The sequence below is a fragment of the Chlorocebus sabaeus genome, chromosome 21, assembly GCF_047675955.1.
Source record: "Chlorocebus sabaeus isolate Y175 chromosome 21, mChlSab1.0.hap1, whole genome shotgun sequence".
Classification (NCBI taxonomy): domain Eukaryota; kingdom Metazoa; phylum Chordata; class Mammalia; order Primates; family Cercopithecidae; genus Chlorocebus; species Chlorocebus sabaeus.
The window spans coordinates 128,312,238-128,339,018 of NC_132924.1; the positions used below are offsets into that span (position 1 = coordinate 128,312,238).

Here is a 26,781-nt window from a genome sequence, read left to right on the forward strand (position 1 = left end):
GAACCGGGAGCAGCCATGTTTGAGGGCAGACGATAGCTCAAGAAAAGGGTGAATTTGCCCAACTTCAACTTTTTGGGTAATGTCTGCCCACATTGGTGAGGATGAATTTCTTTACTCAGTCTATGGATTCGTCACTAATCAGCTCTGGAAGCACCCTCATGGACTTTCACAGAAATAATGTTTTGTTAGGTAGCTGGACACCTCTTGTCCCAGTCAAGCTGACGCACAAAATCAGCCAGCATGCATTCTAAAAATCAAATAGTGCTTAAAAACGAAGTCTTTCCTAGAAAAGAAATGGTCTTACTAGTAAGTACTAAAGCTAGTTTTGACTAAAAAACTGTGATGGTGAGCTGAATAAAATATTAAGTGGGTCTTTTAGTAGTTTACCCATTATTTGGAGTTCCTCTTTGAATGGTCTATTCATATCTGTTTGTTTTTCTTTTGGATTGTTTGTCCTTTGCTTATTGATTTTAGGGACTGTTTATATTATACTTACTGGAAATTTATTTTTATTGTTTATAGATATCTCCTCCCAGTCTGTGGCATGTGTTTCGTTAAAAAATAGTCTTTAATTAGATTTTTGAAAAGAATACAGTCAAGTGTATAATATTTTTCCTTATAGTTTTTTATTTTTATTAAAACATGAAAGAAATGTATTTGGAAACTCTTTTCAGACTTCCAAGAAAGTTGTAAGAATAATACAGAAACTCCCACTTACCCTTCTCTTACACTCATGAGGTGCTTTTTGTCAACTGATGTTGTTATTTTAATTCTTTACATACACGGATATACTGTATATGTAAAATTTTCTTTCCTGTACTATTTGACAGTAGGTTGCAGGCATCATGCCACTTCCAAATGCTTCAGTATTGTTTAGCATGTATTTTCCCCAAAACAGGAACTTTCACTTATATAAATGTGGTATAATTTTTAAAGTCAGGAAGTTTATCAAACATCCATTTCTATATATGTGAGGTTTGTTGTTGTTGTTATTTTGGGGACAGGGTGTTTCTCTGTCACGCAGGTGGAGTGTAGTGGCGTGATCATAGCAAGCAGGAACTCCTGGGCTCAAGTGATGCTCCTGCCTTGGCCTCCCAGAATGCTGGGGTTACAGGCATGACCTGCCTAGTTCTATTTTTTTGTTCTAGCACACTCTGCCTAGTTCTATTTTTTGTTCTACAGTGGTTATTCAGATTTTTGTCAGTAATACTCCTACCTTGGCCTCCCAGAGTGCTGGAATTGGCGTGAGCTAGTGTGCTCTACCCAGTTTTAATTTTTTATTCTACAGTGGTTATTCAGAATGTTTTCAGTTGTCTTAATAATTAAATTTCCTTTATACCCCCCAAAAGAATTTTTTGTTCTGGTTCAAGATTCAATGCAGGATCATACATAGCGTTTTTCTTTCATTGTTTCTTAATGTGGAAGAATTTTGTAACCTGTCTTTTATGACAGTGACAGGCCATTTATTTTGGGTTTGCTGGTGTTCCATCGTGACTGACTGTAGGCTGTGCCTTGTGGTCAAGGGTAGGTGATGTGCGGCCTCCTGAGTGCCCACTTCAGGAGGCACAGGAAATTGGTTTGTGCTTTTTGTCCTTAAGAAATTCTTCCCTAACTTGTATTCTGGGTATCTCCTGCATGTGTCTATGAAAGTTAATTTTTTTTAAAAATAGATACACAGTCTGCCTGAAATTGATTAAATTGATTGATTTTTAAGTTACTAACAAGTTCAAGCATATGTGAAAACAGACTAGTACAATGAACCCAGTGTACCATCCTCCAGTTTCACCAGTTATCAGCATGTAGCCAATCTCTTAACCATACTCTGCAACCCCCTCAAAATTTCCAGAATATATTTTTCTAAAAAATAAAGGATTTACAAATACAGCCACAATAGTTATTGTATCTTAAAAAATTCCTTATTATGTAAATATCTTAGTGTTTAAATTTCCGATTCTCTTATATTTGTGTGTGTCTATGTATATGTATGTAGACGCGTATGTGTATATCTCCATACATATGTATACACACTTATTTTAAATGTATATATGAGTATACTGTTACTTTCCCAGTTTGGATATGTGTCTGTGTGCTTTTTTATGGTTGAATTGGGCCCACATGGTCATTGATGTTTGTCTTTCAAGTGTTGTTTCATATACAGGTTCTCCCCCATCTTATTTTAGTTCCATGCAATTTTTTGTTGAAGAAACAGGGTAGTGTGTCTTCTAGAATTTTCCTTTTGCTGATTGCACTCCCTGAGGTGTTTTTAATGTGCCCTTTAACTGCTGGTGTTTTATGTGAGTTAATAGAACTCGAAGTGGATGGGATTCAGGTTTGAACTTGGGGGAGGGGCCGGGGTGTGGCAGTATAGTAAGTATTGCTGCATTCCTCATCGGAAGCTACTTGGGGGCACGTGGTGATACCTCCGCTTTTCCTGTTACCTATAGTACTAGTACACTATTATAGTACCTAATAGTACTGTAAACCAGTTGGTTCTTCTGAGCTGGAGATTACTTAGAAAAGACAGGGTAAGTGATTGAGTCTTTCCTGTTGTTTACCACGTTTCAAACTAAGAAGTCAGCCCTAGCATCTTGCAGGGGTGAGTTTTGTTTTTGAATCATTTTGAAATCATAGATTTAAATGTTGGGTTGTGTTGAATCCATTGTAGTTTAGTATCTTTATTGGTGGTTACATTGCCTGGTATTTGCTGAATTGGAATTTCTTCAGGTTGGCTCCTGTGTCCATTTGACATGACTTTAGACGTCTTTGGCAGCTCTCTTGCTTTCTGCTATGATGAAACTTGTTTTGGTCATGGTGTGAGACAGTTCTAGTTTTTATGTTTACCTTATTATGAATAGTAGTTGTCTCAGTGTTGTTTGTGAACCAACTCTTCCTTTTTTTTTTTTTTTTTTTTTTTTTTTTGAGACGGAGTCTCCCTCTGCCGCCCAGGCTGGAGTGCAGTGGCCGGATCTCAGCTCACTGCAAGCTCCGCCTCCCGGGTTCATGCCATTCTCCTGCCTCAGCTTCCCGAGTAGCTGGGACTACAGGCGCCCGCCACCTCGCCCGGCTAGTTTTTTGTATTTTTTTAGTAGAGACGGGGTTTCACCGTGTTAGCCAGGATGGTTTCGATCTCCTGACCTCGTGATCCGTCCGTCTCGGCCTCCCAAAGTGCTGGGATTACAGGCTTGAGCCACCGCGCCCGGCCAAAACTCTTCCTTTTTTTATTGTCTTCAATGACATGTTTGCATCTATGAAGATTTTGCCACATGTATTTCTTTTTTGATGTTTTAAGCGTAAGACAGCCTCTCTGTGTGCTGCAGGACACAGAGAGAGACACTTCGAAGTTGAGAAGAGTGGGTCAGGAATTACTATGGTAAGTTCTTCTGCCGTGCTGTGCTGGTAGTGGTGTTTGGAAGAATGTGATGTCATTGCTGAACCAACACCTGAAATTGTGTTTTTTTGTTTTTTGTTTTTTAAGATAAGAATGTCTCGTGCCCAGGTAAGAAAGAGATGGCACACTCAAAAAGTTGTTTTTGTTTGTTTGTTTTTGTTTTTTTGAGACAGAGTCTGCTCTGGAGTGCAGTGGTGCGATACAGCTCACTGCAACCTCTACCTCCCAGGTTCAAGCGATTCTCATGCCTCAGTCTCCCGAGTAGCTGGGATTACAGGCATGTGCTACCGTGCCTGGCTAATTTTTGTGTTTTTAGTAGGGAAGGGATTTCGCCGTGTTGGCCAGGCTGGTCTTGAACTCTCCTGGCCTGAGGTGATCCAATCGCCTCAGCCTCCCAAAGTGTTGAGATTACAGGCGTGAGCTCCCACGCCCGGCCCAAAAAGTTTTAGCTGGAGAAATTTAATGAAGGGTCTATTTACAGGGCAAGGTTAAAGAACTAATGAGTTCACTCCCATCCAGGGAGTACCAGTTCCTGCCCCGGCCTTGTGGGAAGTGAAGGCTGTTTGGGGAGGGATACTATAGTCTCTGTCCCTTCAGGTGAGAAGGGAGGGGCCCATCTTTCTCCTCCTCCTTGGTGACATTATGTTGGTGCCTCCCAATGGGCGATTCCATCTGGAAGCCAGAGGTTAGGACAGGCTGTGCCTGCTGCTCCTGGAGGACACAATCTAGGCACGGAGCAGACAGGTAAGACGGAGAGCAGACTAGAGTGGGGAGGACCCAGAGACTACAGCCCCATGTACAGTGGTCAAGTTCACTTCTGGTTTTGAAAGGCTGTAGCCCAGTGGTTAACAACAAATACTTGCGTCTTTGAGGATAACTTCTGTTTCTAAGTAAAAATATACTTGCTTTCAAAGAGCTCATTGTCTATAAGCTTTAATAAGAAATGTCTGCTGGAAAGGTTGTTCATACTCAAGTAGTGATTACTGGTGGAATCTTTAGGGAGCTCTAGAATTGAACACAGGAAGCCTCTTCAGCCCAGTGTTTGTTTGATTTCCTGGAACACTTACTGCTACTGCCAGCCAGAGTGACTGCTCGCCCCTTTGAAACTGCCAGATGGAGACCAGTCATTGCCATTAGTTCATTGTTGTTTTTGGCAAGAGTGGATGTAGTTTTACATATGTAATAAATCTATTCCTTATATATACATCCTTTGTGAGGGTCCAGCTTTACGATGACAAGAAGAAAAGTACATGTAGTTTCTGTGGGGTGTGTGCATAGTAGTTAGGACTTGGATTCTCTCACTGGTGTCACCACTTCCTAGCTGGGTGACCTTGGGCAAATTAGCATCTTAGTGTTTCTGTTTTCACATTTAAAAAATGGCAACAGTGTAAGTGTCTACCTGAGAGGGTTATTATTGTCAATGAAAAGCTTGTTTATGTGGAACTTGTCAGGTGGTGCCTGGCACAAGAAGTGTGCTGAGCAGATGCTGTGGCTTGCTGGGGCTGCTGTTTATACTTGCTGTTGTTCTGTACTGAGTCCCACTGTCTCCCATCCTGTTTCTCACTCGTCATGAAACAAGTACTAGTCTCATTTTCTCTGCTTATTTTATAGTTGATAAACTTACTTTTTAAAAATGTTTTTGTTTAGAAAAGTTAAGTAGTTATTAAAGGTTGATTTATTTCTGTGTGCTTGTCAGCAAAAGGCATACTTTCTAGAGCTTTGCTTGTATAATTACTAACACCTGTTTTTATGATTTTGTCAGTTTGCCCTGGGAAACTGGCATCACATTCCATTTTTAGTTACTTAAGGTGATGATATAGATGAGTGCCTGTCTTCAAAGAGGTGCTTGGGTGTTTTTGGTTATCTGGAATCAAATTTCAAATGGGGTTATTGTAAATATTATTGATTAGACAGCATTGTTTTCTCCCTGCCTCTGGAAGGTAGTTGGAACACTGAAGATACAAAAATTGTATTTGATAGATGATAGTGGTTTTAAAATGTTGAAAGAAGCTGTATGTTATTTTTGTAAAACTATCGTATAGGAGTCTGTGAAAGATTGCTTTTCAAGGGCTGTTCTTGTCCTGCTTCTGTCACTGCTGTGTGACTTTAGGCAGGTTATTTCATGTCTTGTCCTTATTTTCTTTATTTGTAAAATGAGGTTATGGGACTTTTTGGAGGATAACTTAAAATAACAAAGTCTTTAGTGCATGAATTAAATGATTTGTCAGGTTGTTTTCAGTTCTAAAAGGCATTATATAGAAACATGCATTTCATTATAACTCCATATATGCATTCCTGGAGATTATAGTATTCTGCAGAGTGGCATACTAAAAATAAACATGATTTTTTGGGTAAAATCATGGTTTTGCTGATTTCTCAAAACCTATAGAATTTTGTAACCAGAGCCCCCCTTAAAAAATAAAGTGGCAATTCTAATAAGAATATTGATGCAGTTAAATCTCCATGAGTATTTACACCTAGAACTAAAGTCTATCTAATTGTATTTCCTCTTTGTACATTTCTCTATGTTGGCTTTTAGTGATACTTGCTTCCAAGAGATTGATTTCCCCAGAATTAAAAACATAATCCAGTGGTAGCCATTTTTATCAACTAAAAAAATCTTGTTTCTAATAAATGCAGTAGAAAATGTTTTCAGCTTTTTTATTTGCTAAGGGTTTCTATTTTAATTGTAGAAATAGGGAGAAAGCCTGCTTCTAATAATTTAAAACAGAAGTATGCTGGAAAAAATTGCAAATCACTGGTAGGACATCCATGTTATACAAAGCTAATTCCCTTAGTTACTGTGATTTGATTTTATGTTCTCATTCGGTTTTACAATTTATTTTTTTCACTTTCTGTTGGTTTGATGAATGTCAAACTGTCTCTAGTGGTTTTGGTTTTGATCTTCCTAATTATATTGTGTATCTTTTCCTTCTTCATTAAGGTTTTTAAAGATAGTAGAAAGCTTAGATATGACTTACTATATTCCAGTTTCTGCTTTTAATGATTATTCAACAGGCCCAAGATATTAAAATCCCGTATTAAGGTGCAAAACTAAGATTAGAAGTATAATGAGGCACTACCTATAGCAAAGCCTCCCCATACTTAAAAGGTAAAATGTTCTCTGTGCATTTGAAAATACATTTTTATTATTAATAAAGAAAAAGGAAAGTATAGCAAACTTAATGTAAAGGTATCCGAGCTGGCCGGGAGTGGTGGCTCACACCTGTAATCCCAGCATTTTGGGAGACCAAGGCAGGTGGATCATGAGGTCCAGAGTTCGAGACCAGTCTCACCAACATGGTGAAACCTCGTCTCTACTAAAGATACAAAAAATTAGCTGGGTGTGATGGCGCATGCCTGTAATCCCAGCTACTTGGGGGAGGCTGAGGCAGGAGAATTGCTTGAACCTGGGAGGCAGAGGTTACAGTCAGCCGAGATCGCACCATTGTACTCCATCCTGGGCGACGGGTTGAGGCTTTGTCTCAAAAAAAAAAAGAAAAAAAGGTACCTGAGCTGTAGAGTTCTTGGTAAATTCCCAAGTGACCTACAGACTTGCAAGTCTTAAAGGGAATAATCATTGACATGTCTCTTTTTCTCTCCCAAGTGAACTTGAAGATGATTTACTTGGAGAAGATTTACTATCTGGCAAAAAGGTAAGAAGTTTGTGTCCTGAGATGAAATAATAGTCATTTAATTGTACTTAACATATAGCAGTAATCACTATACATGGGTTTCATTACTGGAAAGTTGGGTATAGATAAAAATTTTGTAAACTGAATTATTTTTTAAGTGCACAAGGAATTGACTGTTCATTAGTAAATTCTCTGGTAACTATAACTCAAGAAATAAATCCTTGAAGATTAGTTCCTACTTTGTCCAAGGCATTCTAGCAGTTACTGGATTATGACAGCGTTAACATAAAGTTGTGCCTTGCCATAACAGAAGGTAACATTTGGAGGTTAATATTTTGCATACTTGTTCTGGATTTCACTTTTTGGAGGCATTCAGAGATAAGCTTAAAGGTAAACATACTCAAATATAATAAACATTAAAATAAATAGAAGTCTAAAACCTAATGTAGGTTTTTCTAAATCTTTTTGATGAAGTAAAAATTTTGTGTATCTATTTATATATATTGTGGGTGTGTATATATGTATACACACAGTATATATATGTATATATACACTGTAATTCAGTTTACAAAATATATACACACACACACAGAACCCTACCAGCATATTTCGGACATTATAAAACATGTAAAAGTAGAAATGTAAAGCAAGAAAGTGAAATACTACATTTTTAAAATTTTATTAACTGTTTAAAAACACTTCCTGTTCTCATTATCAAGATAGTTTAGGCTTAATTTTTTTGTTTTTTTGAGACAGAGTCTCGCTTTGTTGCCCAGGCTGGAGTACCGTGTCACGATCTCCGCTCACTGCAAGCCCCGCCTCCTGGGTTCACGCCATTCTCCTGCCTCAACCTCCCGAGTAGCTGGGACTACAGGCGCCTGCCACCACGCCAGGCTAATTTTTTGTATTTTTAGTAGAGACAGGGTTTCACTATGTTAGCCAGGATGGTCTCGATCTCCTGACCTTGTGAGCCACCCGCCTCGGCCTCTCAAAGTGCTGGGATTACAGATGTGAGCCACCACGCCTGGCCTCAAGCTATTATTCTTTCAGGTTAAAATTTATCGATAATATTAGTGGTATAAATCTGTATTTCAAGAAGTGCGGTAAGTTCACATCTTTTGACTGATTTATCACATCTTAATAGACTTCCCTTTTAATCTCATTTGTGATACAGTTAAGATCTCTTACTAGAAGTACCAGGCCTGGCGTGGTCCCAGCAGTTTGGGAGGGTGAGGTGGGTGGATCATGAGGTCAAGAGATGGAGACCATCTTGGCCAACGTGGTGAAACCCTGTCTCTACTAAAAATACAAAAATTAGCCAAGTATGGTGGTGCATGCGTGTAGTCCCAGCTACTTGGGAGGCTGAGGCAGGAGAATTGCTTGAACCTGGGAGGTGGAGACTGCAGTGAGCCGAGATTGCACCACTGCACTCCAGCCTGGTGACAGAGTGAGACTTCATCTCAAAAAAAAAAAAAAAAAAAAAAAAGTGACCAGTTTTGCCATTTTCTTGTAACTTACTATATTGCATTATTAGCATTTTCTTTAATGCGTGAATGCATTTTAGATTTCTTTTAAAGCCACTTTGCATTCTGTGTTCTGTTTATTACTGCATCATCAGCCTGCAGGTGGCCTGGCTTTGACCTCACCCAACTTTCCTTCCTTTAGATGGCTCTGTCATCACTTCTAACACTGAGAGTTAGTGTGGTTAGTTGTAAATCCACCTGATTCAATAGGAGTAAACAGAGATGCATCCGTATCAGTTGACGTGAGAGCCTTGTGAGAGAGCCTCGTGTCTGGTCTGTGTTGTAGTGTGATGTCTGGAGTAGGGGTCGGATGCTCAGTCCTTTGTCATGGTCACTGGGGGAAAAGGCTCCTGTTTTTATCCTGTATGGGGGAATTATTTTGCACACTCTTTGAGGTGCTCTCACTTGTATTTTTGTACCTAAAGTGGCTACTTTTTTCTTTGTATTTAAGATGCTTTAATGGAGAACAACAATTAGATGTTAAAAGGTTTAAATGTAGTAAAATACTTTGACATGAAGTTAGATTTCTATCTCTAGGCAAGCCTCATATCACGGTTTGCCCTGTGTTTCTTTCCAGAAAGCTGTAATAATTCCCTTTTAATACATGTGACCTCCTCTCATAAAAGCTTTGGGGTCAGGACTGTTATCAGTAAAGATGGAGAAATAGTATTTGGTTTGGACTGTAATGCTGACTGTTCTGGGGGAAGTCATCCTACTTTTCTCAGTTGAGTTGATTGTCGTAAGTTGCTCACATTGGGCTGGAACTGGAGCAAGCCCAGTGACAGTACATTCCGACATCTCAGTGGCAGGGTTGCATCTGTTTTGGACATTTTGGAAGTGTGTTTACTTTGGAACAGGAGATGTGTCTCTCTCATTTGCTCTTCTCTATTCTTTCCTAACATAAAATAAATGCTTTGTACCTTATAGGAAACAAGGTATTGAAAATATGTGAAAAAAGAAAGCCTGAAAAATATGTAAACAGTCGTGACTAACATTTTGTCACCTGTCTTTTGTTCTTTTCCCATGTGTTTTTAAATATGACCGAAATATAAGCCGGGTGTGGTGGCTCATACCTGTAATCCCAGCACTTTGGGAGGCTGAGGCAGGTGGACCACCTGAGGTCAGGAGTTGGAGACCAGCCTGGCCAGCATGGTGAAACCCCGTCTCTGCTAACAATACGAAAATTAGCCAGGCATGGTGCACGCATCTGAAGTCCCAGTTACTCGAGAGGCTTACTTGAACCTGGAAGGTGGAGGTTGCAGCGCTCCTGCGGTTGCACGCCACTGCACTCTAGTCTGGGCTAGAGTGAGACTTGGTCTCAAAAAAAAAAAAAAATTGAAATATAGATATAAAACATTACTTCTTTTTAATTTAACATTGTATCATTGGCATTTCCCCCTTGTCATTAGGGTTATTTTAAAATATTTTATAATGACAACATAATATTCAATGTTTGTAGATGCTGCAGTATACCTAGTCACTCCTGTGTACATTGAGGTTGTTTCCAGCTCATTGCTTATGACTTTTTTTAAAACACCTTTTTGTGGAAAATCTCAAGCATAATACAAAAGAAGAGAGAACGGTATCATTTACTCTCAGGTGTCAGTCGCCCAGCCTCAGTGATTTTCAGTTAAAGGCTGTTTTGCTTCCTGTTTATGTACTCACTCCCTACCTCCTGAATTATGTTATGTAAATCGCAGGCATTATGGTGATATTTAAATGGACAAGTCTTACTATGCTTTTGAGATTTTTTTCTTAGGAGGTTTCTATAAAGAGGAATTCTGGCCTAAGGGTGGAAACATTTCCTGGTTCTTGTATTGCCAAGTTGCTTTCCAGAAATGTTTGATCCACTTCTGTTCCTAGCAGCAGGGAATAAGCATTGCCCTCCCTTTTCCATTCCCTGTTCGATAGCACTTTTTAAAAAGAATTTTTTCTGTGTGATAGATGAAAAATGATTTCTGGTTGGCTTAATTTCTATTTATTTGATTTCTAGTGAGAGCGAGTTAGTTACTGCAGGGTCTGTGAGTGGAGTTCACGTGATGAGGACACCGGCTGCCTGAAAAATTGTTTTCTCCCACTAGGGTCCCCACGAAATGCACAATTTGGAGCCTTTGCCTGGAAAGACTCCTACGGCACAGACAGCACGAGGGAGGTGCATAGTTCTGAGGATGGCACACGGGTCAGACTGTCAGGGACAAGTTCATTCATGTCAAGAAGGTTGTTAGGGCTCAGTTTTAAGTATATAATTAAGGTTTCGAATTTAGGATAAAGCAGGCTGATGTGACCAGGCTAGAGCTTTTAGAAAGTGGGTAAGAGTGAGGTGGAAGTTGGCTGCCAGCTTGCAGTTCCTTCTTTAGCTTTTGTATTTACCTTCATCAACTTGTGTTGGACAGACATTCTCCTGATACATTGAGGTGGCTCCGTTTCATAGATGTCTGTGTTGGAGAATGTTTTGGGAACCATTTTCTTCTTGTATTTATTTATTTATTTATTTATTTATTTATTTATTTATTTATTTATATTTTTTGAGACGGAGTCTGGCTCTGTCGCCCAAGCTGGAGTGCAGTGGCCGGATCTCAGCTCACTGCAAGCTCCGCCTCCCGGGTTTACGCCATTCTCCTGCCTCAGCCTCCCGAGTAGCTGGGACTACAGGCGCCGCCACCTCGCCCAGCTAGTTTTTTGTATTTTTTAGTAGAGACGGGGTTTCACCGTGTTAGCCAGGATGGTCTCGATCTCCTGACCTCGTGATCCGCCCGTCTCGGCCTCCCAAAGTGCTGGGATTACAGGCTTGAGCCACCGCGCCCGGCTCTTCTTGTTTTTAAACTCTGGCTATTCTATGTAGGTTTTATGTTTTTGGGAGTATTGGAGAGAACTATTCTTTCTCTTTCTTATTTGTTTCTCTCCCCATGGGAGAAATGACCTGTTTGGAAAGATTGGGAGAAAGGATTTCACTGGCATCTGTGGCCACTTTATCTTCATATATTGGGATCTGTGGCCCTGCTTTCCTGCAGACCATCCTGAGCAGAATCCTCTGGAGCACGAAAAAACTGTTCACTCCAGTTCTTTAGGATGTGTTGAAATGAGCTTTGGCCTCAAAGCTGTACCCTAGCTCTCTTTTCCAGCTTTTTCAGTGAAGCGGATATTGTGCTTATTGCCTCCTGTGTCTGTCAGTAGGTTTAAAAGTCAGAGAGGAAAGTTGAATCCTCAACGGGAGATGGGACTCCCATGAGGGCGCAACACAGCACAGATTCCCTTTCTGTTTGCTTGGTGCATTCTTGGCTCGTTGATTTTTGACAAATACTAAGAGTTTTACTAAAAAGCTCAGAGAAGCAGCCTCTCAAATGAAATTTGTCTCTCATTGAATTATTAATTTTTAAAGATTTCCTGAAGTTTTATTTACTGAGTTGGACAGCCAAACTGACGTTTTGTCTGTGGTAGGCCTGGCTCATAGCTCTCACTTTCGTAATGGCATCTCCTTTCAATCTTAGAAATGGATGACAGATTATATGGTCACCTAACGGAAATGTCATTTTCTTTTCTTTTCTTTTTTTTTTTGAGATGGAGCTTCATTCTTGTTGCCCAGGCTAGAGTGCAGTGACTCACTGCAACCTTCACTTTCCGGTTTCAAGCAATTCTCCTGCCTCAGCCTCCTAAGTAGCTCGGACTACAGGCGCCCCTCACCATGCCCGGCTAATTTTTTGTACTTTTAGTAGAGTAAGGGTTTCACCATGTTGGCCAGGTTGGTCTCGAACTCCTGACCTCGAGTGATCTACCTACCTTGGCCTCCCAAAGTGTTGAGATTACAGGCCTGAGCCACTGCGTCCAGCGAGAAACTTCATTTTCTGTTAAGCAGTCTGTTTTGTTATCACACATATCTGTTCTCCCTTCTGCAGATAAACTGAGTATGTGGCCTGTGTTATTTTATTTTTATTTTATTGTGGTGTCAGTGTTTAGGTTGAGTCCCATGCGACTAAGAAGTACTAATAAGATTGATTATTTTTGGCTATCAGAAATACTATAATAAAGTATACAGATAAGTTTTTATTAGGTGTAACTACCAGGAAAAGATTGCTTGCTTGTTCACCTTTAAGTAGAAAACCAAGTTGATTTTTCTGTCTTTACTTTTTAAGAATGAATATGTGTGTATGTCAGTGTGTATGTGTGTGGCTTTGACTGTCTTTTGTGAAGGGAGTAGTAATTTATATATACCATTTCTACATATAAGTAATTTTAAAAAGGGAAGAAAGTGTGAAGTAGTGTGAATAAGTAGTGTGAAAGTGTGAATAACACCCCCCCAAACCTATTCCTAAGATGCTCAAATATATATAACCTAACAAAACCTGGAACTCTTGACAGAATAGCTAGGCTCTCTATGCTTATAGGTAGGAGTACGATCAAGAACAGGAGTGGGGAACTGAGCTGCTAACATTTGTTTTCATATGTGATCTGTATTGGAAAAACCAAAGTTTTATTATAGTCTCTTATTTCAATTTAGTGATTCAGTTATTTAAAATCTTATTTCTAAAATTACACTTTTTATGTTGTTTAAAAAATCTTTAGGTTTTGGATATTAGCATTAAATTTAGTAGTACCTTAAGGATATCTTACTTTTTTGTGTATTATAAGAAGATATTATTTGTTTATAAGCCTCCACCAATGAACTTCTCACCTTTTCTCTTTTGTGTGAGAATAAATGTGATCATTATACTTGCTGTTTTTACATTTAATTTGCCTGGGCACCTGAAGCTGAGCCCAGGAGGGATCCACATGCCTTGTGTGGGATCTCTTGATTGTCCTCTGGTGACTACAAAGCCTTTTGGGTGGCAAACGTTTTAATATAAGGCTAGAAACAATTCAGTCAATGTAATTTTGTACTTTGTAACAAGTCTTTTTATGGAAGTGACACACATTAATTATATTTCTTATTTTAATTAGAATCAGTCGGATTTGTCAGATGAAGAGCTAAATGATGATCTTTTGCAGAGTGATAATGAAGACGAAGAAAATTTCAGGTACTCAATATTACCTCATTATAAATGTTCTTTATTTAACTAGATTGATAGGAACTGTTACTCATAATTATAATGGAATGTAATTGAATAATGTAGCCTTATATCTTTAACACATGATTACATTCTAAATGGAATACTAGTAATAACTGTAGAAACCATATGGGTGTTCTGTAAACAGAGCAGCTGTTTAAAATCAGTAGTTCTTGGCCAGGCATTGTAGCTCACGCCTATAATCCCAGCACTTTGCGGGGTTGAGGCGGGCAGATCACTTGAGGTCAGGAGTTCGAGACCAGCCTGGCTAACATGGTGAAATCCTGTCTCTACTAAAAATTAGCCAAGCATGGTGGCACACGCCTATAGTCCCAGCTACTCGGGAGGCTGAAGCAGGAGAATTGCTTGATCCTGAGAGGCGGAGGTTGCAGTGAGCCGAGATCGTGCCACTGCACTCCAGCCTGGGAGACAGAGTGAAACTCCGTCTCAAAAAGAAAAAATCAGTAGGTCTTTCATTTAATGATCTCTGTGAGTTCTGTTCAGTGCAGGTTATGAACATTTAGTACGGATATCTACTGCTCTTTTAAAGAATTGCTTTATTTGGGTGGAGGTCAGTGGCCTGGAACTCTTAACTCTCCTGCAGTTTGATGTTGCTGCATTTGTTTTCATTTTAGCCTGTTTATTGATACCATTTACTGAATTACTATTTTGGACACTTTGGGAGGTGATACTTTAGACTCTAGTTGACTGGTACGATGAATATCTTTCTGTTGTTGACATATAGTAAGCTATATTATACGAGGAGAGAGACACTCTGGTAGGTGGAATAATTTTTTTAATTTCATGAGGAAACATCGGGAAAATGTAGACAAGCTCTTGGTTATAAATGTAATTAATGAATATATGCCATTTATTATTGAGCCATGGATTTGTAACATTTTCTAACATAAAGTAATTTTTATAGGTAAAAATAAGTTTTAAATTATTCTACCAGTCAGATAAATTTCCCAATTCCATTCTTTGACATCATTGTTATATTTTGATCTTTTGAGTTAGATTGTCTTTTAGAAATACATCATTGAAGTTTTTTAGCTACAGTATCTTGAAGTCTAAGAGGTGTATTAATTTTTTGTTAGGATTGGGTGCTATGTGTGAACATAGATTTATCTACACCATCTTGCATGAGAAATGTTATCTTGCACCTTATTGTTTGTGCAACTGTTATGATTTAATAGGTGGAACATGATTTTTTTGCAGTTTCAAAACCTTTGTTATTTTACTTAGAAATTATGAACAATTTTAAAAGATATTTGTGACTAATATAAATTTATCTATTTGAACACTGAAATGTATTTTCACACAAATTTTTAATATTTTGGTTTTCTTAAACAGGAGTTTATAATTTCTATCATAGATGTAAAAAAGAAAAATTGTTCTTAAAATTCCAACTCTGATTTTCTGCTTATAGAATAATACTCCTGTTTTTACTTTGAAATCTTAGCAGTTTCTATTTCGTTCTGTAAATTAGAATGAAATATAGTCTATTTGATTTCAGTCTTGGACTTTTGCCAGCCAGATGGGTTTCATCTGTGGTTGATTTAATTCTTTTGGTCAAATAACCTGCCGCTGATGATAAGTAGAGGCGCTATATGCATTGCCAGTCTGTGGCCAGCTCCATATAGCACAGTTAGCTCTGCTGTATGCATTAAAGGCTTAGGGCACGGCTCTGCACTTTGAGTACTGTTGGAGTTAATGTGCATTTGTCAGTAACTGGAATAACTTTTTACCAGTCATGGTTTAAATCTTTGTAACAGCTGTTTATATAATGATTTAGTTTTGAGCTCCTCTCTTCATTGGCTATTTTTATTTTTATTTTTTTTTGTATTTTTGTCCTCTCTAGTTCTCAGGGTGTTACAATTAGTCTGAATGCTACATCTGGCATGGTTACATCATTTGAACTGTCCGACAACACTAACGACCAATCTGGAGAACAGGAGTCTGAGTACGAACAAGAACAAGGAGAGGATGAACTGGTTTATCACAAATCTGATGGATCAGAATTGTATACTCAAGAGTACCCAGAAGAAGGACAGTATGAAGGCCATGAAGCTGAGTTGACAGAAGACCAAATAGAATATGTGGAGGAGCCAGAGGAGGAGCAACTTTACACCGATGAAGTGTTAGACATCGAAATCAATGAACCTTTAGATGAATTTACAGTGAGTCTTTTCTCCTTTGTATGGCCAAAGATAACCTGGCTTCCCATGCATAGGCTTCTGGACTGATTTGAAATCTGTTTACCTCCCTTGGGAGGGAGGGGAAATTAGACCTTATTATCACTGTCTGCCAGTTTCTTTATCTGAGCTATGACAAAGTTTGTGTTGACAGCTTGTTTGGCCAGAGGTAATGCTCCTTTGTCATTCTGGAAGGCTGCAAAGAATCGTGACCTTGAGGATTGTACCCTAAGGAAGAAAACAGCTTTGTGTTGTGGGGATACACTGTCAATTGTTAGGAGTACTTAATGCAGAGCTTTTATCCAGGCTTTAGACAAGATCTGATAAAGTCCTTCTAAGGTGAAAAGATTATTGACCTGCTAAAGACATCTTTAAGGTGCTAATATTCCAAAGTGATTGATGTCCTGTTCATTCATCCTTTTTGTAGCTGAGAACTGTCTAAACCTGAATAAAGAGATTGGAGGTTAGTTTAGGAAATGTCACATATAATTCGTTATCTATAATCGGGAAGCAAGATTGTGCTGATTTTTTTATTTCAGAAAGATTATTTTGGTAGGTAGTTGTTTTTTCTTTTTAAAGTTGAACCAATAAGAAAGAAAAAATGTACTATTGTAAGATTCTCGTCTTTAATGACTCATCATCAAAAGAGATTTGTTTTTTAAAATAAGCACATAACAAAATTTATGAGGGAAGGCTGTGATCTCAGTAGCTGTAGTAGAATCTTAGGGTTTTGGGAACACTATGGGGGCCGAGTGATTGGGGCTGTTGGGATGGTGACAGGAGTATGCAAAATTGGGACCTTAAAGAGCCCATTTGCAATGGGAGTAGCTCTTTTCTGTATTTACATCTTTATTCAGAGTAAGCTTTCGTTTCAAAAAAATAGTTTAGAAGTTGCTGAATTTTGGTCATGTGTATGAGTAATTTTGAAAAGGATTAATTGTTTATGTGGAACCTTAGAATATTTAGTTCCAGTCATGATTGTATTTAGGTGTCTCAATAGTTTTCTTTTTTTTTTTTTTTGAGATGGAGTCTTGCTTTGTCGCCTAGGCTGGAGTGCAGTGGCGTGATCTCCACTCACTGCAACCTCTACTTCCTGGGTTCAGACAGTTCTCCTGCCTCAGCCTCCTGAGTAGCTGGAATTATAGGTGCCCACCACCACGCCTGGCTGATTTTTGTGTTTTTAGTAGAGGTGGGGTTTTACCATGTTGGCCAGGCTGATTGCGAACTCTTGACCTCACGTTATCCACCTGCCTCGGCCTCCCAAAGTTCTGGGATTACAGGCATGAGCCATGGTCCCTGGCGCTCAATAGTTTTAAGATTTAATTTTTTTTGGTTAATATTTGCTCTTCGGTAGATACAGTGATGAGAAATGTTTGTAGTTCTGGTAAATAGAATCATGTAAAAGGCATCATGGGGAACTTGTTATTTCCTTAACCCTGTAATAATTTGTTCTAGTAATCCTTCGCTAGTGTAGGCACGTGCCTTCTGGTTTACTGGTGTGTTTGTATGCCCTTAAAGTGAGACACTGTAATTTCAAATGCTTTTTGAAAATTAAACCAAGATCTTTTAGAATTGTGCCTAGTTATTGCCTAGAGTATTTTATTATTTCTATTACTCATCAGTAAAATAAGATGATTGGCTAATCGTCCTGGGTTCCTACCTCCTGTAAGTTCAGCAGTCCGACAAGTCTTTACTGATGTCTAAGCACTGCGGACACAAATACTGCTGAATCGTATCATGAACATTGGCCTTGCCCGTGAACTTAGTACTAGGCGGCACAGATCATAGCGTGGAAGGTGCCTGAAGGAATGCGTGTGCACAACCACATAGAAGTCCTTTTTCACTTTGGTGTTCTTGCAGAGTTTGTTGTAAAGAGAATTTCCAAGTGAGGAATTTCCTTCTCTTGTATTCCATTGTCAAACTTGAGGTTACACATAGGCCCCAGTTGTAATAAAATCCAACTTCATTATCTAACATCTTGTGGTCTAAGATTCAAGTTTTGAAAAGAAGAAAAGGTGGCAGTTTAATAATACTCATAGTACTCTTCCACATTAAAATGATTTTTTTTTTCAGAATTAAAGTCTTAAAAAAAAAAAATACTTAAGACATTCTGAAAGTGTCCTAATGTTTTCATGGAGAGTTGTAAAGTTTAAAGTTGAGCACTAGTAGTTAAATGTCTCTCTGTGAGCACTGTCAGTTCATCTTAATACGTGTGTTCTAGCCGTGGTCATTCTTTTCTTGTTTTATGATGATCACAATAATAACGTCTGAATGGTCTGAAATTGCCGCTTCTTTGGACAGGAAGAGATACACAGAGAATTAAATTGGGAGGTACTCTTATCTTGCTCGGCAGTGGGAGCCACTCTGTCTTCTGAGGCTGTCACTGAAGCTCAGATGATTTATTCACCTTTAGACTAACGAACACATGAGCAGATTGTGTCTTTGTGTACCCCAATGGTATTTTAGTTTATTAAATGGCTTGTATGACTGTGATGTTTGTTCTCCCTTGGGTTTGTTAACCCCCCATTCTAAAGCCAGACTTGAACTCTGAAATGTGGATCTGTTGGAACCTATGTGTAAAGCCACATGGAGGGGCTTTGGTGCATAACTGGGAGTAGAATCATGAAACCCCAGAATGTACAGTGGGAAGGTTTGCGGTTCCCTATGAAGAAAGGGAGGTCCAGAGATACCAATAAAGCTGGACGCACAGCTCTGCTGTTCTTTCCTGTGGATTTTGCTGGTGCTCTTCTTGGGAGAGGATTGTGATTTCATTTGAAAATGTGTGCTTTTATATTAGTAAGGAGTGTGCATTGGTTTAGTCAACAAAATATTAGAAAATTGTTGGGTGACTTCTACCTTTAAGTGCAATAAGTTTATTTAAGGCCTTTAAAATTAACATAGATTGAGACCTTATTGTTCTGTAAAAACAACTTCAGGTTGACATTTTATGTCAAGGGTAGCAGATTTTTGGTTCCTGGTGAGAATCCAGGGGTGTGGACTGTACTCCGTTGTACACTGGCTGAAGATTTGGATTAGCATCATTTATTTGGCTTTATTTGAAATCTGAATGTCCTGCTTCCAGTGATTCTTGGGTAGTGATAGTTATTATTTTGATAGGGCGGTAACAGTTTTTTCTGGAAAATGACATGCATTGTGTTCAGATTGTCTTTAAAGAATTGTGGGAACTAAGGTGGTTTGTCACCTTAAATACAGCTGCTTTATTTGGGGATTCTAGATGAGACTGTCATGTACCATACAGTAGTTGTTAAATTTCTGTAGGTTGTTCACTCTTTGAGGTTGTCTGCCTTGGAACCATTTTACTGTTCATTTTTTAGCAAGTAGCCTGGGACCCTGGGATGTCCACCTCCACTGAGTAGGGTCAGATGTTGTCGCTTGTTGAAATACCAGAAGCCCTTCTTTCTTCTCCGCAGTTGTGGTCGTCTCCAGCCAGATTGCCTGCTTTCTTCCATCTACCCAGAAGGGATGCTTGCTTGCTAATACACACCTTAAGTTTCATACAAAACCTGGACTCTTCCTCTCATTTGGGAAGGGGGCCTAATGCAGAAACATACTAAATGTGATTTTTAAAAATCTCCTCTGTTTAATTGCTAGCGCTTTTGTTGTCTTACATTGCCACAAAAATAGAGTTGGGCATGATTTCAGCCCCTTCCTGCTGCTGAGCTCCTCTGTGAGAGCACGTACACTGTGTCTTTAGGTGGCTCTTCCGTGCTGTTGATTTGCAGAGGAGCTGTGTGCCAGAGCACTTGGAGTTTGAAGCAGAAGCCCACGGCACTCGCTCTGGTGGCTGGGCCAGCATGATATGCTTTGTTTGTGTTAACACGTGTTTCTGGGCCTCGTGCTTTGTGCTCAGTCAGCTAATCACCATAGTAAAACTTTCTACAATTATTAAGCATGAATCATAAAGACGAAAAGTGCGTGAAAAACCACCCCGAAGCTGTATGAGAAAAACTTGTTTTCTCTTTAATGGCTGTTAGGATGAAGAATACTTGCAGGCTTGTGGTGGGCAACAAGGGCTGCGAGAGCAGGAAGACTGTGTGGCTGAAGATGAATTAGATGAGATTACTGATGCCCAGGTTGCTCCTGCAACTGAAGAGGTATTTGTTCATCTTTTAAAAAGAGTCAAAAAGTTTGCTGTTTTTCCCCCTGGACTTTAAATGAGCATCTTTTTAGCATTAGTGAAAGTCGATACATATCTTTGAACTGTGAGTGTATAGTGAAAAACCTGATCTTTGTAGGCTCCTTGGGAAGTGAGTTCTGGTGTGCTGTGATTTCCGCATAGTGTGTGCCCTGTAAGTGTTAGAGTGTTGTAAATGTTTTGTGGGGATGTGGGTGGAAATCTTTCAGAAATGTGACGTATATGTTAGTGCTTTGAAAACAGTGCTGTAATTCTTTTTAATTAGTCAATAACAGTTAATTTGGACCATTATACAACAAATACTGCAAGGTTTCTGTAATTAGGTGCATTTTTAGTGTTGAAGAAGTAAGGATGACGAAGCTTGATTGCTGCTTTCAAGGAAATTGGGGTCTAATGTAGGGGAGAAAAAAGACATGTAAATACCTGTGATGTGAAAACAAAAAAAGTAAAACCACCTGAGAGAGGCTCAGAGCCAGTGCTAGGAGTTCACCGAGGAAACCCCGTGGGGAGAGAGGTTCAGGGTCGACGAGGCTTTGTGGCAGAGGTGAACCTCTGAACTCTGAGGTAGGTCTTGAAAGGTAGATGCCATTTGTACTGAGAGGTGGGGTGAGGCGTAGAGTTCAATGGTTGCTGTTCTCTTACCCCAGAACTAGCTCCTGTGGGCCAGACATGCAAGCCACAAGTCATTCTTCAGCCTGAGAACTTCACAAGAGTGTTTCTTAATACTGTTTTCATCTTTTGCCAAGAGGCCATGAAAACTGATATTTACTGGCTTAGGCCATTTACTTTAGGTGTTATTTCAAAGATTTAGACGCTCAGCCCAGAAAATATTTTCTTTACCCTTTTCCCCCTAATGTAAATAATACTATGACAGTCTATGAATGTGTATGCTGTGCACATTACAAAACAGAAGCACTTCTTGCCCATACCCTTTCTCCCCCTCCACCAAACTAAATATGATATTGTGTGTGTGTGCTTTCTTCTCTCTTTCTCGCTCGCTATTTGAAATAATTTGAAACTTAGAGAAAGGACAGAATAACACAAAGAACTCTTTACCCAGATTCTCCAGTTGTGGAAGAATGTCCAAGGAACTAAGACAAAGCTAAAGAAGATGTTAGAAGCACACAGAGAGTAGAGGTTAGGTGTGTCTTGTTCATCACTGTATTCTGTAGCACTCCCTTTATTACAAAGCTGGCACCAGCCTAGGTTAAACTTGCAAAGGGGTAATTCAGGCAGAAGACATCTGAGAAAAATCTAAGTAGCCAGTAAAGGAGAGAGAATTAGAAGACTGCGTGGAGATCATTCCTCGTGGTAAATAGTTGAGAGAGAAACCAAGGAATTCGGTGCCTTTTAATTTCATGTCCTTTTTGTTTGTGGTATTTTGAAGTTGGAAAACTAATTTTGTTGTTCGTTTTTCCTTGTAATTTATTTTAGTTTTTAGATAACAATATTTTGTTTATTCTTCCCTGATACTCTATAGCATATCTTAAAATAGGGAAAGGTTTTGTAGATTTCAGTTGTCAAAAGATGGTTATGTAAACTTTTATTGTAAGGCAATTAAAGAATAAGAATGTTAACAAGTACTATCATTGCCTGGGTGCCTTCTGGAAGTACCTTCTACTTTTAGGTGCTTTTAACTTCATTTCCTGGACTGTACTCATTAAAATATTAAAACAAAAGATGACTATTATAAAAAATGGTGACCCGGCTGGGTGCTGTGTCTTACGCCTGTAATCCCAGCACTTTGGGAGGCCTAGGTGGTCGGGTCGCTTGAGCTCAGGAGACCAACATGGGCAACATGGCGAAGCCCCATCTCTACCAAAAGTACAAAAAATTAGCCGGGTGTGGTGGCACCTGTGGTCCCACCTACTCAGGAGGCTGGGGTTGGAGGATCACTTGAGGCCAGGAGGCAGAGGTTGCAGTGAGCTGTGATTGCGTCACTGTCCTCCAGTTTGGGTGACAGAGTGAGTCCCTGTGTCCAGAAAAAAAGGTGATTTTTTTTCTTTGATTTTCAGTGTCTCTTGTGTGGTGGAGGAGGGAGAAAAAGAAGGACAAATAATGTGAGACAATAATTCAGGACTTGAATAAGCAAATGAACAATGAGTGTATGAAGACATATTCAATAAAAATTAAAAGAAAATGGAGAATTTTAATCTAATATAGACAAACCTCAGAATTATTGATCAGATGTAGTCTGATTCACTTGAGAGAGTGTTTTGGAAACATTGTCAGGAGACAGTTTTCTGAGGGTCCTTCGCTTAGCTGCAGGTTTTGTGAGCAAAGTGAACAAATCACTGCCTATTCTTTGTTCTAGAATACCTTTTGGAGGATTCTGGTGTATCTGACAGCTCCAGATGCAGTGTCTTCCTCTGGAGTAAGGGCAGGGTTGCTTCCTGCCCATTGTGACACATTCAGGGTTTCCTGTGCAGTGAGGTCCCTCCTGTAACACAACCTCCTATGTGTGCAGGGTCACCTGGCTCTCTTCACATGGCCCAGTTGGGAGCGGGGCCTCTTGGAGCTGGTGCAGAATGCTACTGCTAGTGATACAAATAACATTCTCCTAGTCTCCTTATTTCTGACAAAGAGTCTTAGCTTTCTTACAGCTTCCATGAAATGGTGGCCAGCTAACTTGTTAGCTTGCGAGTAGAGTAAAATCTTATACTCTTCACTGTTCTTGACAGTATTAAAAGCTTTAAAGCTCTTGTCCTTGGACCCATCAATTCCACCTTAGCAAATTTATCCAAAAGAATTAATCTGTGTTCAAAGGTATATGTATCAAGTATTTGTTTGCACCCGTAACTGCAGATCTAAATGTGTGTGTGTAATTCTCAAAAAAATAAGTCTATGTAGTTACAGATGGAAATGGTAATAATGATTACTGCTAAATGGTGGAATTATTTAGCCTTTGTATTCCAATATTTTCTGATTTAAAATTTTTTTTACTATAAGCAAAATAACGTTTATAAGTAAAGAAATATTCTCTTTCCTTTTAAAATATGAAGAGACAGGGAAACACAAGGTGGTTAAAATGCTGACCCTTGAATTTGGAAGGCAAAGAGCTAGAAGTTGCATTTGCCTCACTCTTGTGATTTTTTTTTTTTTTTTTTTTTTTTTTTTTGCTGTTAACACTCTCACATGTAACTTCCTAAGGGTTGTTTTCAGTATGAATCTTTCTAGCAGAAAGAGCTCATCCATATTAAGTATTTTATCTTTTTTATACCATCTGCTAGATGTATTATTTACTTTTTACTTTTAAACTGTATATCTCATAATGTAAATTTACTGTTGAAAAATATTTTTAAAAGGTATTCGTATATTTACTTTTTTTATCCTTTCCTTGATGGTTTTAGTTTACTTTGTTTATGTTGCTTGCTTTTGTGATGACGGCAGGTTCTTTGTAATGCTCTTGATCTTAGGACTTTCAGTAGTCCTTCCTGGAGGCTGGTGATGTGCTGGTCTTTTACACAAGCAATAAATATTTTGGTCTTTTTTTTTTTTTTGCTGCATTGTGGAATATTAGTCAATGAGATAATTATTGGGAACTCATGTACATAGTACTGTTTTAAGTGCTGAGAAGTAGAAGTTGCTAGTATTTCAACTTTTGTAGGATTTGGTTTTGGTGGGCTTGTGATCCATCTTTTTTAGAAGTCTGAATAAACTGTGTAGTCCTCAGGGAGGGGCACCATTTTTAATGGGCCACATACCCCTCTGTTTTGGTGCCTTCCTAGTCCCTGGACTCCTTTTCCTAAACCTCTGCGTGTTGCTGAGCAGCCCGCTGTTGCTGAGCAGCCCGCTGTGCGCTGTGCCCCACCAGAGTTGCAGCACGCCTGGCTCTGCATTGCTTCAGACCGGCAGAAAGTGTGTTGCAGTTTTCCACATGACTTCATTCTTGGAGCTCTGTGAAGGTCTATATTAGAATCTTAATTATAGAACTTAAAAGCAATTAATTAATTTTAATTGAAAAGCCTATTTTAGGTGACTCCTTTTATTTAACTAATGTTCTTGCTTGGTTCATATAGAGAAATCACTATATTTGAAACAAGTTAGATCTAATTATAAAGACAAAACATCAATCCTTTTTAGTTATGCGGCCACATTAGTGCCAACTATGCCATTGTCTTCTAACATAGTTATTTAAAAAGACTTGCCGTTTTCAGATCGTTTTGGCATGTGTAAAGGAAGAAATGAGAGAAGCTTTAAAAACATCTTTGCACCACTTAAAATACTTGTGAAATGGTGATAATGTTTACGTTTAGAGATAAGCATAGATGTAAAGTGTACAGTAAGTTTTGATACATGTATACATCCAAGTTACTATCCCTTGGTTGATAAGGAACAGTTCCATTACGCAGAATGTTTTTGTCTGTTCAGTCCTGACTCCTCAAGTAAAGCTTTTCTTATTTCTGTACCTAGACTGGCATTTCCCAGTCTGGAACATCACCTAAATGTAGTCATCTAATGTGTGTGTTCCTGTGTCTTGCTTCTGTTCCTCAACATGTTTTTGAGATTCATCCAAGTAGTTGTGTGTATTAATAATTTATTCCGTTTTATGGATGTACCCCATTCATTCTCCCGATGGTAGACATTTGGGTTGTTTCCAGTTTTTTTGTTATTATGAATAAAGCTACTAAAAGGATCATATTATCCATATTATCCATCTTTTTGTTGATGTGTCTTTTTGTTTCTCTTGGTTATTAACAAGTAGTGGAATTGCTGAGACAGTCTAGAGGTATGTTTACTTTTATAACAAACCGCCATTGGTTTTCCAAAGTGGCTGTACCATTTGGCACTCCCACCAGTAATGGGGGGGAGTCTCCATTGTTCCTCATCATTTGATGTTGCCAGTCTCTTGATGTAATCCTTCTAGTGGGTGTGTCATCGTGGTTTTGGTTTGCGTTTATCTGACCTCTAATGATGCTGAGCACCATTCCATGAGTGATTGACTTTCGTATATCTTCTTTGCTTCTAGTTTTAGTCTCTCACTCAAAAAAAAAATGGGTTGTCTTTTTTTTTATATATATGCTATATATAGCCTATATATTTTTCATAGAGAAGATATGCTGTCTATGCATATATTTTCTACATACACAATATATCTTTTTTAGGGAGAATATATATGCATACATACTGCATATATTCTAGATAGATAGTTGTCTGTATATTCTGGATATTATTACATTGGCAGGTAATTACGTATTACGTATTCGTACTATAAATATTTTCTCTGAGCTTGTGGCTTGTGTTTCCATTTTCTTTTTTTCTTTGAAACGGAGTCTCGCTCTGTCACCCAGGCTGGAGTGCAGTGGCACGATCTCGGCTCACTGCAACCTCTGCCTCCTGGGTTCAAGCAATTCTCTTGCCTCAGCCTCCCGAGTAGCTGAGATTACAGGCATGTACCACCACACCTGGCTAATTTTTTATATTTTTGGTAGAGACAAGGTCTCACCATGTTGGCCAGGCTGGTCTTGAACTCCTGACCTCAAGTGATCTGCCCGCCTGGGCCTCCCAAAGTGCTGGGATTACAGGTGTGAGCTATGACGCCTGGCCTCATTTTCTTAAATATATCTTTTCATGAGCACAAAATTTTAATTCTGATGAAGTACAAAGAATTTTGTGACCTAAGAAATCTTTGTTTACTCCAGAGTTGTTATCTTGTTTTCTTCTGGACACTTTACGGTATAATTTTAGTTAAGATTATGATCTTTCTCAACATGTGTGTGTGTGTGTCTGTGTGTGTGTGTGTGTCTGTGTCTGGGTGTGCCTGTGTGGTATGACATTCCGTTTTTTCCATGCATTTTTCTAATTGTTCACAACTATTTGTTGTAATGACTTTCCTTTCCCTTTGGAGTGCCACAGTGCTTGTCCTGATAATAAAATTAGGTTTTAGTCTCTTTCTGTTGCGTTGTTTTTGTATCCTTATACCAGTACTATACAGTCTCGATTACTGTAACATGAAAGCACATTGTGTAAATCCACTAATTTTATTCTTCCTTTAATTAATTTGGCTATTGATGGTCCTTTGAATTTCTGTATAAATTGTGGAATGGACTTGTGAATAACTACTTAAAAGTCTGGTTAGGATTTTGATAGAGAATGGATAGTGTTTTTAAATCAAATTGGGAAAAACTAACATCTTAATAATCATATTGCCTGTTAATAATGACAGTTTTAAAATTCTTCCTTCTCAATCTGTCCATTTATTTATTTCTTTTGTATCATTGACCTCTGGTACTGTGTGAACAGAAACAAACATTCAGGACAGACATTCTTGCCTGTTCCTGATGTTAAGGGGAAAATGTTTATTTCATCATTAAGTATGCTAGCTGTACGTTTTTATATCAGATTGAAGAAGTTCTTTTCTATTTTGAGTTTGCTGGGATTTTGTTAAAAATCAGAAATGGGTATTGAATTTTGTTGATGCTTTTTTTCCCCCCATCTATTGAGATAATCATATGGCTTTTGTTATTGTGAATTAAATTAACAAAAAAATGATAAACCATGTTCCAGATTTTATTTCCATATGACTAGTTTTTCTCTTTATGGCCTCTCACTGGTCTAGGACCCAAGCCACGTACCCCATTGTTGTCTCTCCGTTCCCCTTTGTTGTGTGACGGTTTCTTAGTGTTTCCGTGTATTTCATGACCTTGACAGCCTTAGCAAGTGCTGGCTGAGTATCCTGTACAGTGTCTCCCAATCTCGGTTTGTTTGATGCTGTTTTTGTGATTAGCCTGAGGTTGTGGATTTTGGAAAGAACACTATGGAACCCTTGTGCCACTGGGCACGTGACATCCACAGCGTCCCTGGCAGCGCCCACCCTGGTCACTTGGGTCAGACAGTGTCTG

At 38.8% G+C, this 26,781-nt stretch overlaps 1 protein-coding gene across 5 annotated transcripts in view; it reads left to right on the forward strand.

The window, feature by feature from the left end:
- Positions 1 to 26,781, forward strand: part of RBM33 (RNA binding motif protein 33) — a 134,181-nt gene that overhangs the window by 22,143 nt on the left and 85,257 nt on the right. For 3 of the 5 annotated variants that reach the window (XM_007983593.3, XM_007983594.3, XM_007983595.3), the window contains exons 3-6: positions 6,996 to 7,044; positions 13,482 to 13,558; positions 15,450 to 15,768; positions 19,779 to 19,898. In XM_007983593.3, the coding sequence (XP_007981784.3) occupies positions 6,996 to 7,044; positions 13,482 to 13,558; positions 15,450 to 15,768; positions 19,779 to 19,898 (565 nt within the window). The remainder of the gene's footprint in view (positions 1 to 6,995; positions 7,045 to 13,481; positions 13,559 to 15,449; positions 15,769 to 19,778; positions 19,899 to 26,781) is intronic. The other 2 variants (XM_007983596.3, XM_007983597.3) reach the window with 1 other exon arrangement.